The 15,243-nt window shown below is 41.1% G+C and overlaps 1 protein-coding gene across 9 annotated transcripts in view; it reads right to left on the bottom strand.

The window, feature by feature from the left end:
• The window catches only part of ADGRG6 (adhesion G protein-coupled receptor G6), a 153,919-nt gene extending 143,486 nt beyond the window's left edge, over nt 1–10,433 (bottom strand). For 5 of the 9 annotated variants that reach the window (XM_043457459.1, XM_043457466.1, XM_043457460.1 and 2 more), the window contains exons 1-2: nt 10,225–10,433; nt 2,150–2,244 (exon numbers count right to left, since the gene is read on the bottom strand). In XM_043457459.1, coding sequence (XP_043313394.1) covers nt 2,150–2,244; nt 10,225–10,226 — 97 coding nt within the window. In that variant the 5' untranslated portion in view covers nt 10,227–10,433. Of the gene's footprint in view, nt 1–2,149; nt 2,245–3,463; nt 3,483–9,796; nt 9,953–10,224 lie in introns of those variants that run through there. The other 4 variants (XM_043457461.1, XM_043457464.1, XM_043457465.1 and 1 more) reach the window with 3 other exon arrangements.
• Between the last annotated feature and the right edge of the window lie 4,810 nt (nt 10,434–15,243).

Genomic DNA, 15,243 nt, shown 5'->3' with positions numbered 1-15,243 from the left:
TGGAGATAGGAGGTAGGAATCAAGAATCTTGTTCACACATGTGAAATTTGAGGCCTATTACACATCCAAGTGTCTGAGGACAGGCAACCCAAGAGGTAATTCCAGGGTCCAGAAAGGGGCTCTGGCCAAAGATAAGTACTGAGGAGACACTGGCATCAAGATGCCACTTAAAACCACTGGATTCAATGAGATCATCCAGGAGTCATCCACAGAAGTGAAAAAAGTCAGAGTTCATATACAGAGACAAAAATCACATTTAGGCACAGATGTTCTTTAAAAATATAGTGATATAACACCAAGATTTAAAGATAGGACTCTGAAAATTAGATATATTGATAGTAAAGTTTTAACATGCATTACTTTCATGAACCCTCTACTGAGTTACTTATAAGGCAAAAATTTTATATAAAAATGCCAATAATAGCCCCTAAAGTCCTTCTGTGACTTCAGCTATTCACGTGGAAGGCGGTGGCATTTTAAGTGAGTTACATGTAAGACATACAGATACAAAATATTCTGGCTTCATGAGTAAACACAGGTAACTATCTGTCAAAAAGCCTTAGGTGATGCACATACCATGTGGAGTAATAAGAGAAATTTCTTCAAAAGATTTCTTGTGTCAGACAGTAACTTAAAAACACATTTAAGTACTCTGATTCCCATACCCTTGAGAACGAGAGCCTCCTGAAATCTTACATCCCAGGTACTTCCCCTGCCCCACCCTGGTCTCAGCTCAGCTGACCTTATTTGTTCAGTCTAAAAACATGGGTTTCATGTAATTTATTCACATGACAAAAATAATGAATGTGCACATATCAATTAACATACTGACATCTAAAATAAAAACTCTCAATTTAATTTTTGAAGAAAGCTTGAAAATTTACAAATGCCATGACCTAACAAAATGAAAGTAAATAGACCTCAACTAATTTTAATCTCATAATGCATCTTACATCATGTAATTGACTCTTGGAGAAGCACTTTTGAAAAGTCAAGAAATAGTTTGACTGTACATGATAGAATCCAACATATATACAATTTTCAGATCTCTTTACAAGCGTGCTTCCTCTTTCTGACAATGAAAGTAACAGAAAAATAAACTTTCTAGTGAAATTGAAACAAATATACCAAAAAAAACCACTCAAAGTTCAGTTCTGTTTTGAAGCAATTAAACATTAAGTACCAGGGATTTTCCAACTAAGTAGCTGAAACTCTTAAAATACTTGATGGCTTGGGAAAAAAGTATTTTATATATTAAATACTAGTTGAATATCTTGACCTATGAATAAGCAATTTTAACAATCTATTTCCATGATTTGTTATATGTATTATTTATAATAACATACAGGTATATTATAAATATGGAATGTATAAAATCATGAGTAAATTCCAAGTAATCAGTATATAAGACTTCATGGTAATGATTTCATTCTAAAGGAAAATATAATAAGCTGAATAAATATAGCTGTAAAGAAAAAAAGTAAAACAAAATGGGCACAAGTGAAATTCAGTTTGTTCAAGCAACCAAATCAGGTAACTTTTAAAGATCATTAACATTCCTCAGGTTCCTATTGGCTCATTCACATAACTACTGTTGATAGAAAATTTGGCTTTCAATAACGGCTAAAAAGGCCTTGTTAGTTGAGAAAAAAACTGCGCTCATTTAAAAAATTAAATATCTTCATTCCAAAAGTACTGTAATTAAAATAAACTTTGTCACATCATTTTGAGGCAACTACTTCATGGTCTAAAAACTTAATTCCAAATTCCTATCTCATACATGGCAATAAAATCAGAATAATAACAAAGTCTCTACTTTTCGTAAAGAACTGAATGAAAACTTGAAAATAGTTAAGTGCTGTTTATTTATTCACTTGTAGGAAACAGCATACTTTCAATGTCAGGTATGTGGCTATCTTATCACTCAATATGGGCTAGATAAATAAATAAAACTAAAAGCAATGTAGCAAAGATCAAAGAAAATAAAACAATAATCAAAGTAATAGAATTCACACATAATTCAAGAGGAATGAGAGGCCACTAAAGCCTGTAAGGACAGAAAAAGTCAGCAAATAAAACGCACACTCACACTGCCGGCAATGTCATCATTATTAAACACAGAGTTTGAAAGAAAAAGAGTCCTACTTACCTGAGACAGGAGCATACACAAGACACAGTAAGAACAAAAGAGAACTTGGCTTCCACTTCCAATGACAGCTCCACATGCGGCCTGAGTGAAACATCCTGCCACGGAAGAAAGCAACCATCAGAACACTCAAGTAAAGCATTCAGTCAAAAAACGGAGGTTTCTAACAGGGACTGAAAAGAACCTTTCCCAGACTTGCTTCCAAGGAAGAAAAGAAGCCTTGAAGATGATAAACTAAGGATCCTCCTTTAAGCTAATTAGGTAAAAGAAAAAAAACCCATGCATTTTATTTGCTACTTGGTGACACTTTCCTTATCAGAGATATATAATAGATGACTCCTGCAAAGAGATGGGGAAGTATTCTGATAATTCAAGGAAAAAAAATCACTTATTTAAAAAAAAAAAAACAATTCTAGCATCAATCTTCAGCATCATCAGTCACGTGCCCATCTGAGTACCAAGAGGATGCTTTTATCAACCTCTTCTATAATCTCCCAGAAATTTAAACTCTAAGGAAATGTTTTCATTTTATAATATCTGCTGCTTTACAAGTGGAACTATTAAAATCAAAGCGCCCAAACTTTCTTCTTTACTCTAAAATTAAGTACTGAAGCTTAACTTAATTAGTACTGTCAGTTCTAAAATTATATATATTAATAGTTATCAATGTTTCTAAGTGGCTAGTAAATACCAAGTATTGTAGAACCTAATAAATGACATTAAATGGAGGGGTGGTGCTTTGAAGACCCTCAGTTCTCTGTGCAGTAGTCTTATCTCTAAACTCAAAATTACACTTAATGATTTAGATGGGAACATCCATATTATCTTGGCTGAAGACAGTGGCACGCTACCTTCCATTGACTTAGCCCTATCAAAAGAGGCAAACCACTGAAGGGGGCAGTGGGTGTGAAAGGCAGTCACAAAAAGGAACCATGAATGAACTGGTGAGCAGGAGAGTCATGAGGCAGGAAGAAAGGTGAGTGGCAGGAAGAAACCTCCAGATCTTAAAATCCCCAGAGTTACTTTAATTATAAGTGATAATTAAGAATCATTGTATTTCTAAAAACAGGAGCAACTAATACAATGCTTTGGAGTCACAGTAACATACTTCTTCACCTGCAGGTTGCTTATCTGGAAAAAAATGTATAATAAATAGAAAACCAGAAAGTGGTAACAGAAATACTTGAATAATAAAAATTAGACATTAAACTGATTCTTGCACTTGCCTCAAGCCTGCCCTTCTAACTTCTCTGAGAGACTGTTAAGTAGAGACTATTTAAGCTGCAAAGAGAGAATAAACTCTGGAGTCAGACAGACCTGAGTTTGCTACTGATGAACTAGGTAATCCTTGGAAAATTGACTTGACCACCTTGTACCTCCTAGTTTTCGCCTGTAAAATAGGAACATCAATACAATCTAGTCCATGGAGCTGGCGGATGATTAAATCAAATCATGTCTTTTAAGAAACGTGTCTAACATTCAGCAAGTGCTCCGGGTTGTTGTTGTTGTTTAGTCACTAAGACGTGTCCGACTCTTTTGTGACCCCCCCGGACTGTGGCCCAGCAGGCTCCTCTATCCATGGGATTTCCGAGGCAAGAATAACGGAGTGGGTAGCCATTCCCTTCTCCAGGGGATCTTCCCGACCCAGGGATCAAACCTGTGTCTCCTGCACTGGCAGGCGGATTCTTTACTGCTAGGCCACCAGGGAAGCCCAAGTGTTCAATAATATTAGCTATTTTTATTGTTAATATCATCCTGAGCATTCTAATATAAATGTGGTTATTTTGTCAACAGTGAAGTAAGAAAAAAAAGGACTTTACCAAGAACAGACAATAGGATCAATATTATAAACCAACACCAAACTATTGACTTTGTAGCTATTTCTGGGGTCTTCTTGGAACAGAGATGAAATAGACTATTCAATATGCCATGAAAGAAGAAATTTAAAATAGTATCTGATTCTGTTCATGTTATTTTATACACACCAAACTAGAAGCCCCAGCATCACACAGTTCTTAGCAGAAACTCTACACAAGATAACAGCTACATAGTACTTTTGCACAACATTGTAAATCAACTGTACCAATAAAAATTTTTAAATATTAATTTTAAAAGTATTTTTGCATGGAAGGTATATTTTCAAATACATCCATCCAAAATATTTGAAATTAAAAGCAGCATTACTGCTTACATGAGAAGCAAGATGTTCTAGAGTCATTTGCCGCGCTCAGTCGCCCAGTTGTGTCCGACTCTTTGTGACCCCCTGGACTGAGTCCGTCAGCTTTCCCTGTCCATGGGGATTTCCAGGCAAGAATGCTGGAGTGGGTTGCCAATTCCTTTTCCAGGGGATCCTCCCAACCCAGGGATCAAACCCATGTCTCTTGCATCTCCTGCATTGGCAGGTGGATTCCTTACCACTGCGACACTTGGGAAATCCCAGTGAGTCATTAATAATAACAAAATTATAATGGATGTGAACTCTGGAATAGCACAGAATTACATCCTTGTACCTCTGTCTACTGTGTGCTTTGAAGGGGCAAATACTTTAAATTCTGAACCTATTTTCTCTTCTGTAAATAGAATATTACAGAAAGAACTAGATTAACATTGCATGGAACTTAACAAGAGTTTTGAAAAGGGTGGCCAGTAAATCTTTGTTCCATGGAAAGTTCTCTTATTTGGAAAAAGGGCCCATTTCCCATTGATGCTGGATATATGAGGTGTTTCCCATTCATACTGAGCATGGATGAGTGTACTTCTGAGACTAAAGAACAATCATATATTCAAAGAAGTTTAGAGCTGGAAGGGTCAGAGATAAAGTCTAACCTCCTCATTTTATGGAGGAGAAAACTGAGGCCCAGAGAAACAAATGGGCAAACCAGAAAAGCCTGGATGGTAGCCTCATAGACATTAACAGAAGGAATATTAGTCCAGGAAAGCTGAAGCTTCTCAGCCTTTGTGGTACATGACAATCCTCCTTTATCAGTTTCAGGACACTATTAGTGAATAGTGCCCTTCTCTTATGTTCCCAGGTCTTCTAAACAACACTCAGGGAATGACGTTCATTAGTTTGGTGACACTCAATTTCATGGTGTCTATTTCACGTGCTCATGCAACTTTCTTTTGCTATAAAAGGTGCTGACACTTAAGAGTTCCATGTTCACTCCTGAAGCTATTTTACAAAAGCTGCCTACAATCCTATTAGACAAGAGCTGCAAATGGCAACCAAGAGCTTAATGCATTCCAGTTCTTAGGACTCCATCATGTTGTACAGAAAAGGAACCCAGGACAGGACAAGCACTTGTAACCAACATAAACCATATGACACGCCAACTTTCATCCACTTAACTGTTTACTGGAGAACAGAAACAAATAAATTAAGAATAGAACAGAGGGAGGAAAGCACTGTCTGTCTTCTCAAGGGATCACTTGGCAAAGACACATCCCTGGGATTGAAACAACTTTCTCACAAAAATGGAAAATCCTGAACAGGGTTACTAAGGTTCTAAACAGGAACTACAAAAAACACAGTATAATTCTGTGTCACTCCAGTTGTGGCCTCAGGGTTTTATTGAAAAGAACAAGAATACTTTTTAAGTAAAAGACAGTCATAGACTTCTATAACCTGAAAAGAATCTAACAGTTATGGAACAAAACCCATCATTTCACAAGTGAAAAAACTATGATGTTTAAACTACTTGCCCAAGATCACATAATCAGTGATGGCAAAATCAAAAAGACCTCCTGGGTCACCCGGCTTCCAACTCAATGGTCCTTTTTGAGAACCAAGCTAACTCTATTGGAAACTCACTCTTCTTTTCAAAGTATATAGACTGCAAGATGCAACATACTTAAATCCTGCATCAGAAAGTTTTAGAACTCAGTCCTTTTATAGGAATTGTTTTAAATGTGGATGTGAACCCTTATAGATACCATTTAATCCAAATGCATCACTGAAATAATCTAGAAAACCTGCCCGGTGTTCTGCGATGACCTAGAGGGGTGGAATGGGGTGGAGGGGTGAGGAAGCGTCAAGAGGAGGGGATACATGTATACTTATGGCTGATTCACATTGTTTTAAGGCAGAAATCAACACAACATTGTAAAGCAATTATCCTCCAATTAAAAATAAAAAATTTTTTAAAAACCTACTGTCTTACATCTCTTTATTCCTACTGACTCCTCTAAAAAGTCATAATTAAAGAGAAACTAGTGAAGAGATTTTGAAATTGGTGGAGAACTTAACATGGTACTTATTTTCTTAATATTAGCAATAGTCAGACTTAACTACTTTCTCTATATCCCAACTGTATTTCTACGGCAAATCTCTTCAGGAAGGGACATGAGGAACAGCACAGAGAATGCCTGAATTCTTCCAGAATAAAAAGCATGGTAATTTGGTTTATTTAAGCCTGCTTATAATCTTGTTTCATCGTCTGGTTAAAGATCATGTTCTTGAGCCTAAACAACGAAGTGCTATTATATTACTTAAAGTAAGTTCTTCTATTAAGTTGGGTTCACTCCTCACTTTAAAAAAGCATAAAGGTTTATAATTCTTGAAATCTGTACAAATCTTGCCCCTTACTTGAGCTATAATATACATAACTGGCTTTACATAGATAAAATTAAGCAATCATGAGAAATACACATACATTGACACAAACACATGTGAAACTGGGAAAATCTAACAAAGAGAGGTGTATTTTAACAGTATCCTGGTTGTGATATTGTGCTCTAGTTTTGCAAGATGTCACCATTGGGAGGAACTGGGTAAAGAATACCTGGGCTGTCTCTATATTATTTATTAAAACTGCATGTGAATCAACAAATACCTCAACAAAAATCTCAATTAAATAAGTAAACCCTGAAGCCCCAATAAATGTAAGTTACTTTCAGATGATTCAGGGAAAAAAGAGTGTGTGTGTGTGTGTGTGTGTGTGTGTATGTGTGTGTGTGTGTGTGTGTGTGTGTGTGTGTGTATGTGTCTACAGACAGTGGAAAGGAGAAGATAAGAAAACTGATAAACCAAATGGGGTAGATATGTACAATAAGTGATTCTGTGTCAAGAGTATACAGCTGTTCTTCATGTTATTTTTGCAACTTCTCTGGAGGTTTAAAATTATTTCTAAATAGAGGTAAATACATATGTACACTTTTACAGTGAAGAGTATCAGTGTTTATCTAATGATCCTCTCATCACTACTGGGTATTATTGTTTTAATCATTGCCAGTTTGATAGAAAACAGAATGTCTCATTTGGACTTCCTTTATTTGGATTGGCATATTGAATGATTTGTATAGCTAATTTTCCATTATAAACATTTTCTTTCCTAGTGATTTTTTTTTTAACCAATTCTATACTAAATATGTTAAGCCTTGGTCATATTTGTTGTAAATGTTTTCAATACAGCAATATTGAAGTTTTCCTTAAGGCATTCCAAGTAATTCCATCCTGAGTAATGTTAATAAAGGAGAGTAAGATGACACTCAGGTAGTGCACTCAAGTTTACTGGCATTTTTAGTCACGACTGAAATGGCCTTTAAATGTCTATAGCGCCAGTCACTTGCTGTGCTTCTTCATGTCGTCCAATGCAGATAATGTTTTAATGTCATCCAATTAGAAACGAAGTGGAAAGATGCAATTTTGCCCAAGCATGCCACACACACTGAACAAAGCCTTTTTCTATTTAGTCTAAAGTCTAAATGGTCTCTAAAAACTTTTGATCATCCCATCAGAAATGTAAACCCTGGTAAGACATGAGCAGTCAGAAAAATGGTCAGGTTTAAGGAAGTAGCTGTCAGTTTATTTTTAATATGTAAACTGATTCTCTTTCAGATCATTATTTCCAGAAATCAGAGTGACGTGTCCACTTGGGCAGTAAAACTACAAGCTTCTAATATTTCCCATAAGCCAAGAGACAATAGCCTCATTCACCATTCACACTGGAAAAGCACAATGTCATGTAATTTATATAAGCCATAAATGGAACAGTAGCTTCATGCAGCTTGAGACCAACTAATGCAAGTCTTGCTAAATCTACTAAAATTTAAAATTATGCAGTCACTACAACTCCAAAGTATATTTTAAAGTCTCTAATTCCAGAACTTCAGTGTACTAATATATAAACACTCTTTATCAACAGGAGTAGGCAGAAAACATATTCAAACAATTTGTGTATTTGAATCTATCAAAATTAAAAATTTAAATGATAATATACATTTTCAATGAGACAGTAGGAATATTTACCTTGGAAAGGTTGGTATTACTTCCATATATCCTAACATACTGATATCTAAAAAGAATCAGATAATCTTAAACCATTCCATATGAATTATAAACAGAAAAAAAAGAAAAAGTTGCAATCTGACAAGAAATGGAAAAATATCTGTCAAAATAGAGCTCAATAAAGAAACTTGAATCAGAGTAATAATTTTGTGATTAAATATCCACGCTTTTACTGGATAATGACATTAAGATTTTTAAAATCATATCGAGTTCAAATAGACTATATAATTTCATAATCAGGAAATTTTAACATTACTTGATCAGTTTCACATCTTTTAAAACCTGGTATTTATATATTTTTTGATGTATAGTTTTTTTCCCCATAAGGTCCAAATCACCTAGGAAAGCATATAGAAAGCCAGACAAACATCTGCAATCAAAACCCGTACTTATATATTTTCAGGAAAACCTGAAGCTTAAAACAAACTCACATTCATTCAAAATGTGTTGCCTGTATATAAGAATAAGTCTTATATGAAGCTGTTGGCCACATCCCAAAATAAATTCTTCCAGGTTATACCTTGCTGATCCCACTGGGTAAATGAAACTTTCAAACTCACAGGTGTGGAATGACTTCACATGCAGTTTAATAAAAATAAGTAGTTCCTTTCTAATTATACCGCTCACTACCAAGAACAGACCTGCCAAGGGCTAGGCTTCTGGACACTAACCCTTTTTCCTATTTTGAAAATGTGTGCTGGAGGGAGCAAGGCAGAAGGTCCAGGGAATGGAAAAAGACAGGCCTGAGGGGCAGGTTTTTTCCCAGGTATTAAATTGAAAGAGGAAATTTAAGTGGAAATAAGTAAGGCTCCAAAAGTTGGGGGGAGGAGGGTGTATATCAATTTCTAGAAACTCTTGTATATTAGTCAGTGGAAGGGAGTTAAACGTCTGTCCAGATGTCTGCCCAAGATTAAACAAAACACCAGAGGGAAAATTATATGTTACAAGAAAAAGTAACTTCTGAGTTGGCCACAAAAATAAGCTGGGTCCTTTCGAGAACAAGCTTCCTTTTTCCATTTTGGAAGGCTAAGCTAAGCGGTGCTGGGGACCCTTCAGCGGGGTCGCCCTGAGGCACCTCGCCACTTGGAGGAGAAGTCCATGGACACAAAACCCATCAGGTTTCTCCAAGCGTTTCACTGCCCTACACCCCCCACTCCCACTTCTACACAAGCCCCTTCAGAGATCCTAGCACGTAAAATGACATCTTCTTTAATGACTCTTTAATCTGTACAGTACACCAAGAACCTTTTCTGCGCGCTTTAAAAAAAAAAAAAAATCATTCAAACAACCCAAAGATCCAAGAATAACTTCTACAGTCAAGGGTGACAATGTGTAAAGTCAACATTCTCTCGGCATACTAGTACCTTCCAAGCCCCCAGGTGCTGGTCCAGGAGAGCGCCTTCTTGGCAGGGCCCGGCCCCTGGATGGAGCGACCGCGCTTGGGACTTCTTGTTGCATTTGAATCGAAAACGTTTTCCCCATTCTTGAAGCCCTGCCCTTTTTATTAGGCTTTACGCCGCCCAAACGTGAGGTTTACCTCTGGCTGGGGGAAAAAAAAAAAAAAAAAAAGCCAGCCGCACACACATGTCACAGCTCCGCCTGGCAAAACAGCGGCTCACTCCTCATTGCCTCGAGGGGCGAAGTGAAGACAAACCGGTTTATTCTGTCGGTGCGGCTTAAGCCTTTACAAAGCCGTGGGGTCGGGCACGGGGAGTTAGGGGGCGGGCAGGGGAAGGGGGGGCCAGGTAAAGGTGTGCGGGAATTCGGAGCCGAACGGGTGGGGGGTACTTACATGTTGGCATCACTGCGCTGCGGTTCCCAGGGGCCGCGCGGTCATGCTCCGCAACTTTCACCAGGCTCTGCGGCTCCGAGTTCCCCCGATGAAGCCCCCCAGCCAGGCCGAGCGCGGTGGCCGGACCCGCCCTCACGCTCTTTCTGGAGAGTTCATCGGGGCTTTCCGGGCAGCTCCGGGGTGGCGCAAGGTGGAAGGTCGGCGCCGCGGAGTTCAAGTGCGAATCGCCGCGGCCAGGGGGCGGGCGGGGCGGCAGGTTCCTCCTTGCGGAGAAGTTGGAGGAAAGTTAGAGCGAGAACGTGGAAGCGGCTGGGTCCGCCTGGGAGCCGGTGCTGGGGGCTCCGGGGGCCCCGGGGGCTCCCGGGGTGGCTGGGTGGGCGGGTAGGTGGAGGGGTCCGCTGGCGCGCGGCAGCACGTGGTCACCCGCTTGGTGGCTCCGTCTCCCCCCCTACGCCGCCCCGCAGGCTCGGGTTGTTCCCGGGACCGGTCCACCCCGCCCGCGCTTCCGGCGCCGAGTGTGCCGGACCAGGGGCTCAGGTGCGGCTGCCCCCGCGGCGTCTGGCCGGGCCCCGCGCGGCCCTGGGGCGGCCCCAGCCTCGCTGATCCGCCGCGGGGGCCGTCCCGGAGGCGCGGCCGCCCCACCCAGGATCCCAGCCCCGGGGCTGGAGGGAAGAGTCTGGCTGCGGGGTGGGAGAGGCACTCCCCAGGCTGGCAGCGAGGGGCAAGGTGCGGGGGCCGGCGTGGGTGGGAGACTGGCTCCCGGCCCGGCCCGGCTGCCCGGCGGGGGAGCGGGCGGGGCAGACCCAGAGGTCGCCCGAAGCAGGGCGCCCTGAATCCAGGAGACCCGAGCCGCTCGGAAGGCCCGCGGGGATGGGGGCATCTCCTCCCTGTCCCCCAGTGGTGCAGCCCATCCGAGACTGCGCGGAACCCCGCCGCCAAGTTCCCGCGCCATTGTCTTGCTTTCTCCTTTTTCCTTTCTTGCTTTTCAGTCCCTTTCTTTGCTCTTCTCCTTGCTTTTCCTTCATCTCTTCCCCCCACCCCTCGCTTCTTTTGTCCTTTTCCATCTGATTATCAGGGTGAAGGGTGAGCCGTCTGTCCTCAGAGCGCACCCAGCCATCCCATACCATCACCACATTTCTTGGTCTCTGCTGGGAGAGAGGGGGTGAGTCCCTCAGCGCGCCCTTCTCCACCCAAGGATGAAGATCAGCCTTAAGAGGAACCTGCGGCAGTCGCCCTATTCCTATGCCCAGCACAGAAATACACCACTACCCTCTCCCACTGATTTGTTGACACCTGTAATCCCATCCATTTGGCTTAGAATTTTGTCTTCTGTTGAAATGTATCTAAGTACTCCTAAGGAACGGTAACACTGTAAAAGCTTTGACATTGCCTTTGGTTTGGATTGTTCAAATCCCTTCTGGAAAGAAGCTGATAGGCCGTGGAAACAGCCTGAGAGATCTGAGTGGTTGCAGAAGGGGTTAAGTGAAAGCAGAAACTGGGCAGGACAAGTGACAAGCTGCTTGCTCCACAATCTGGCCTGGGACCCTCCTTCAGCCCCCTCTAGCTGCTTCATTGGGACTCAGGGATAGGGCTGGACAAGTCATCCTTTCTTTTAAAATCTGCACCACACACACACACACACACACAAAAGGGATATTAACATGGGACTGACTAGATGTTCACCTAATATTCAGCAGGATTGATTTGCAAATGCAAATCCAGTTACTCTGGGGAAAGTTCACTGCCTGGCCTCCTATAAAGTAGCTGCCTGGCAAAGGGATCTGGGCACACCCCCTTGGAAATGAGAAGAGGAAAAAAAGGACTCACACTTGCAAACACGTTCCCTCACCCTTGGGTACCACCAGTTAATCCATGAAAACACAGGAGGCAAAACCAAATGCCAGTGCCGTATACGCATCCAGAGCCCAGCATGAACTGTGAGCATGTACACACAGGCCACAAGCAAGCAGGAGTGCCAAAAAACTGTACATGACATTGATTGGCTAGTGATACAGACTAGTAGGGGTGGAAAAGAAGAGGTAGAACAGGACTTGAACACAGACAGCTACCTGCACAAAGGATGCTGGAACACTGCCACCAAATCTGGAGGCCTGAAAATCCAGGGTGTGTCCTTCTTGTGACTTTCATCAGCATTTATTTTGTTGAATAAACCATATGACTAATAGAGACATTGAATTGTAGCACTTAAGGGAGACTAAAGTTCTAGTGTCCAGTCTTTTCATATTACAGATAGGAAAATGAGACCCAGAGATGTGACACCTGCATAAACTAGCTGGCAGTGGCCAGGAACTAGGACTCAGGTCTCCAGACCAAAGTGACCAGGGGCTAGGACCCAGGTCTTGCAATTCAAATCAGCCTCTATTACACAAAACTGTTCCAAAGGAATTTAAGTTCCACTCATAGAATATTATTAAGGCAAACATATTTATTTCAGAGTCCTCAGGTTTGGGAATCTGAGGAGAGCTAAGTATAATGTCTCTCATGAGACTGCAACGAAGGTGTTGGCTAAGGCTGTGATCTTATCTGAAGGCTTGACTGGGGAGGGATCTGCCTCCAAGTTCATACAGGTAGTTGTTCTACTCATAGAATTCTAAAGCTAAAAGGAACCAGGAAACACATGGGCAAAGAAGTCAATATAAATACCAAATGTATCAGAATTCTCCAGAGAAATGGGATGTATATATGTATATAGAGAGGTTTAAGAAATTGACTTAACATGACTATGAGGTAGAAGTCCAAAATCCGCAGGGTAGGCCAGCAGGCTGGAGACTCAGGCAAGAGTGGCAGTCAAGTTCAAAGGCAGTCTGCTGATAGAATTCCCTCTTGCAGAAGGTCAATCTTTTTCTATTCAGGCCTTCAAGTGATTGGATGAGGCTCACACATATTGTGGGTGGGAGGCCCACCCACAATGTTCTTTACTAAAAACCCAGTGATTTCAGTGTTAATGTTATCTAAAAACCACCTCTGTCACCTTCTGTCTCTGTCACCTTCACAGAGACATCCAGAATAATGTTTGACCAAATGTCTGAACACTAAGGCCTAGCCAAGTGGACAGATAAAATTAGCCATTACAGTAACAGAAACAAATGGACCTGTATCTTGAAGACAGGAGTAGCATATTTAATGTGCTGTTATAAGTAAAATGTTCATAAACATATGTACTAATAGTAAGTCAAAGTGTTGGTCTTTCAGTCCTGTCTCACTCTATGGGGCCCCATGGACTATAACCCACCAGGCTCCTCTATTGATGGAATTCTCCAGGCAAGAATACTGGAGTGGGTAGCCATTCCCTTCTCCAGGGGATCTTCCCTACCTAGGGATCAAACCCGGGTCTCACGCATTGCAGGTGGATTCTTTATGTCTGAGCCACCAGGGAAGCTAATATTTCTGCACAATTACATGAATCATAGGTAAACTGTTTCAAAACGCCAGTGCTTGTCATTGGTCAGTACATTGGTAAAATCTATGTATTTTGATACTTTTATCCTCAAACTAAGAATTTTTTCATTCCTTTGAAAGGGAAATGAATTGTGCAGAGGGGAGTATATAATCTTATAATGCAATAACCTTGGTTTAAAACTTGGTCCTTTAATTTACCAGTATTATAAACTCTGGCAGTTTACTATGTAAACTGTGTTATGCTGATTATACTTACAATTTTTAACTCCTCAGCACACTCAGTGAGCTAAAGGTACAGAGCATCCAGCATATTTCCTGGAATTCGGTAATATTGGTTGACTCCGCCTGCCCCATATATCATCCTAAAATGGAAAGTGCCAGGCCACATTCCTCTGCAAACAGGAATCCTCTGACAGCATTCCAGACAAAATGAATATTGAACATCTGTTTGAATCCTTAGCATTGATGAACACTCAACCATGAGAAACTTCCTCTTTCTGTTGATTGAATCAAACATTCATGCCATCAACTTCTGTTCAGAACAAGGACATGCTATCTTCCACAAAAAGCCTTTTAAATCTCTGAAGACAGCTATCATCTCTCCCCTCAGCCGCCTCCTTCTTCAGCCCTAGTTTTTTTAACCATTTAGTGCCTGACTCCTCACTACCCATGTGAATCACTCTTCCCTACAGACATATAAGTCATTATCAACCCATGTGAACAATGTTCTCAAAGTGGATTCCACACTTCATCCCTGATGAGAGTGAGATCCTTACCTTTTCTGAACCAGACTCTTGCGTAAATAAAAGTTAGTATTGACCATTTGAACAGCCACATAAAATATTTATAGTTGGGATAAGAGTTGTCTTTATTGTATTGATCTTCCACTATGTGCCAAGGAGTATATAAATTTAATTCTAACAAAGTTGTTCAAGATATTACCTTAGTCTGTAAATAATTCAACCCAATATTTGTTTTAACATCTTCTTCTGCCTTAACTATTTTGATTCCTCCCCTTTCACCAGGCTTGTTATTTTCTTCGGCAGGGGGAATAGAAGAAAAGTAGTCCTTGACATCTTTTGTTTTGGCTGAGACCTGCAGCTTGCGGGATCTTAGTTCCCTGACCAGGGATAGAACTTGGCCCCCTCACAGTGGAAGCGCAGAGTCCTAACGACTGGAAGTGGTCCTTGATTTATGTGTGGTAGCAGGTACCAAGCTGTGTGGGTATTAGTTTACACAGGTTGTCGGTGAGGGTCCTTCAGGTTCAGGCTCTTTGTGGACTCCCTGATGGGCTATTATGTCCATCAGCGTTGTCCCTGCAAGGAGCCCTTCTCTGGGTCTCTAACTGGGAGGCACTTCAGGAAACCACTCCACTCTCTGCTCTCAGTACCTCCCACCACCTCTCTTCCTTCCCTTCCAACCTGAGAAAAGGAAGATAGCTTCTCTTTCTCTGCCGTGTCTCAACATTTTGCCTGTATCTCAGCTCCTCTCTGTTCTCTTGGTGCTTAACATTATGAAAAACATGAGAATTCCTTGGTGGTCCAGTGGTTAGGACTCTGCATTTTCACTGCCAAGGGTGTGGGCTCGATTCCTTGGTCA

This window comes from Cervus canadensis, chromosome 33 (assembly GCF_019320065.1).
Source record: "Cervus canadensis isolate Bull #8, Minnesota chromosome 33, ASM1932006v1, whole genome shotgun sequence".
Lineage (NCBI taxonomy): Eukaryota > Metazoa > Chordata > Mammalia > Artiodactyla > Cervidae > Cervus > Cervus canadensis.
Note: the sequence above shows the minus strand (reverse complement) of the source record. Positions and strands in the feature narration are given on the sequence as shown.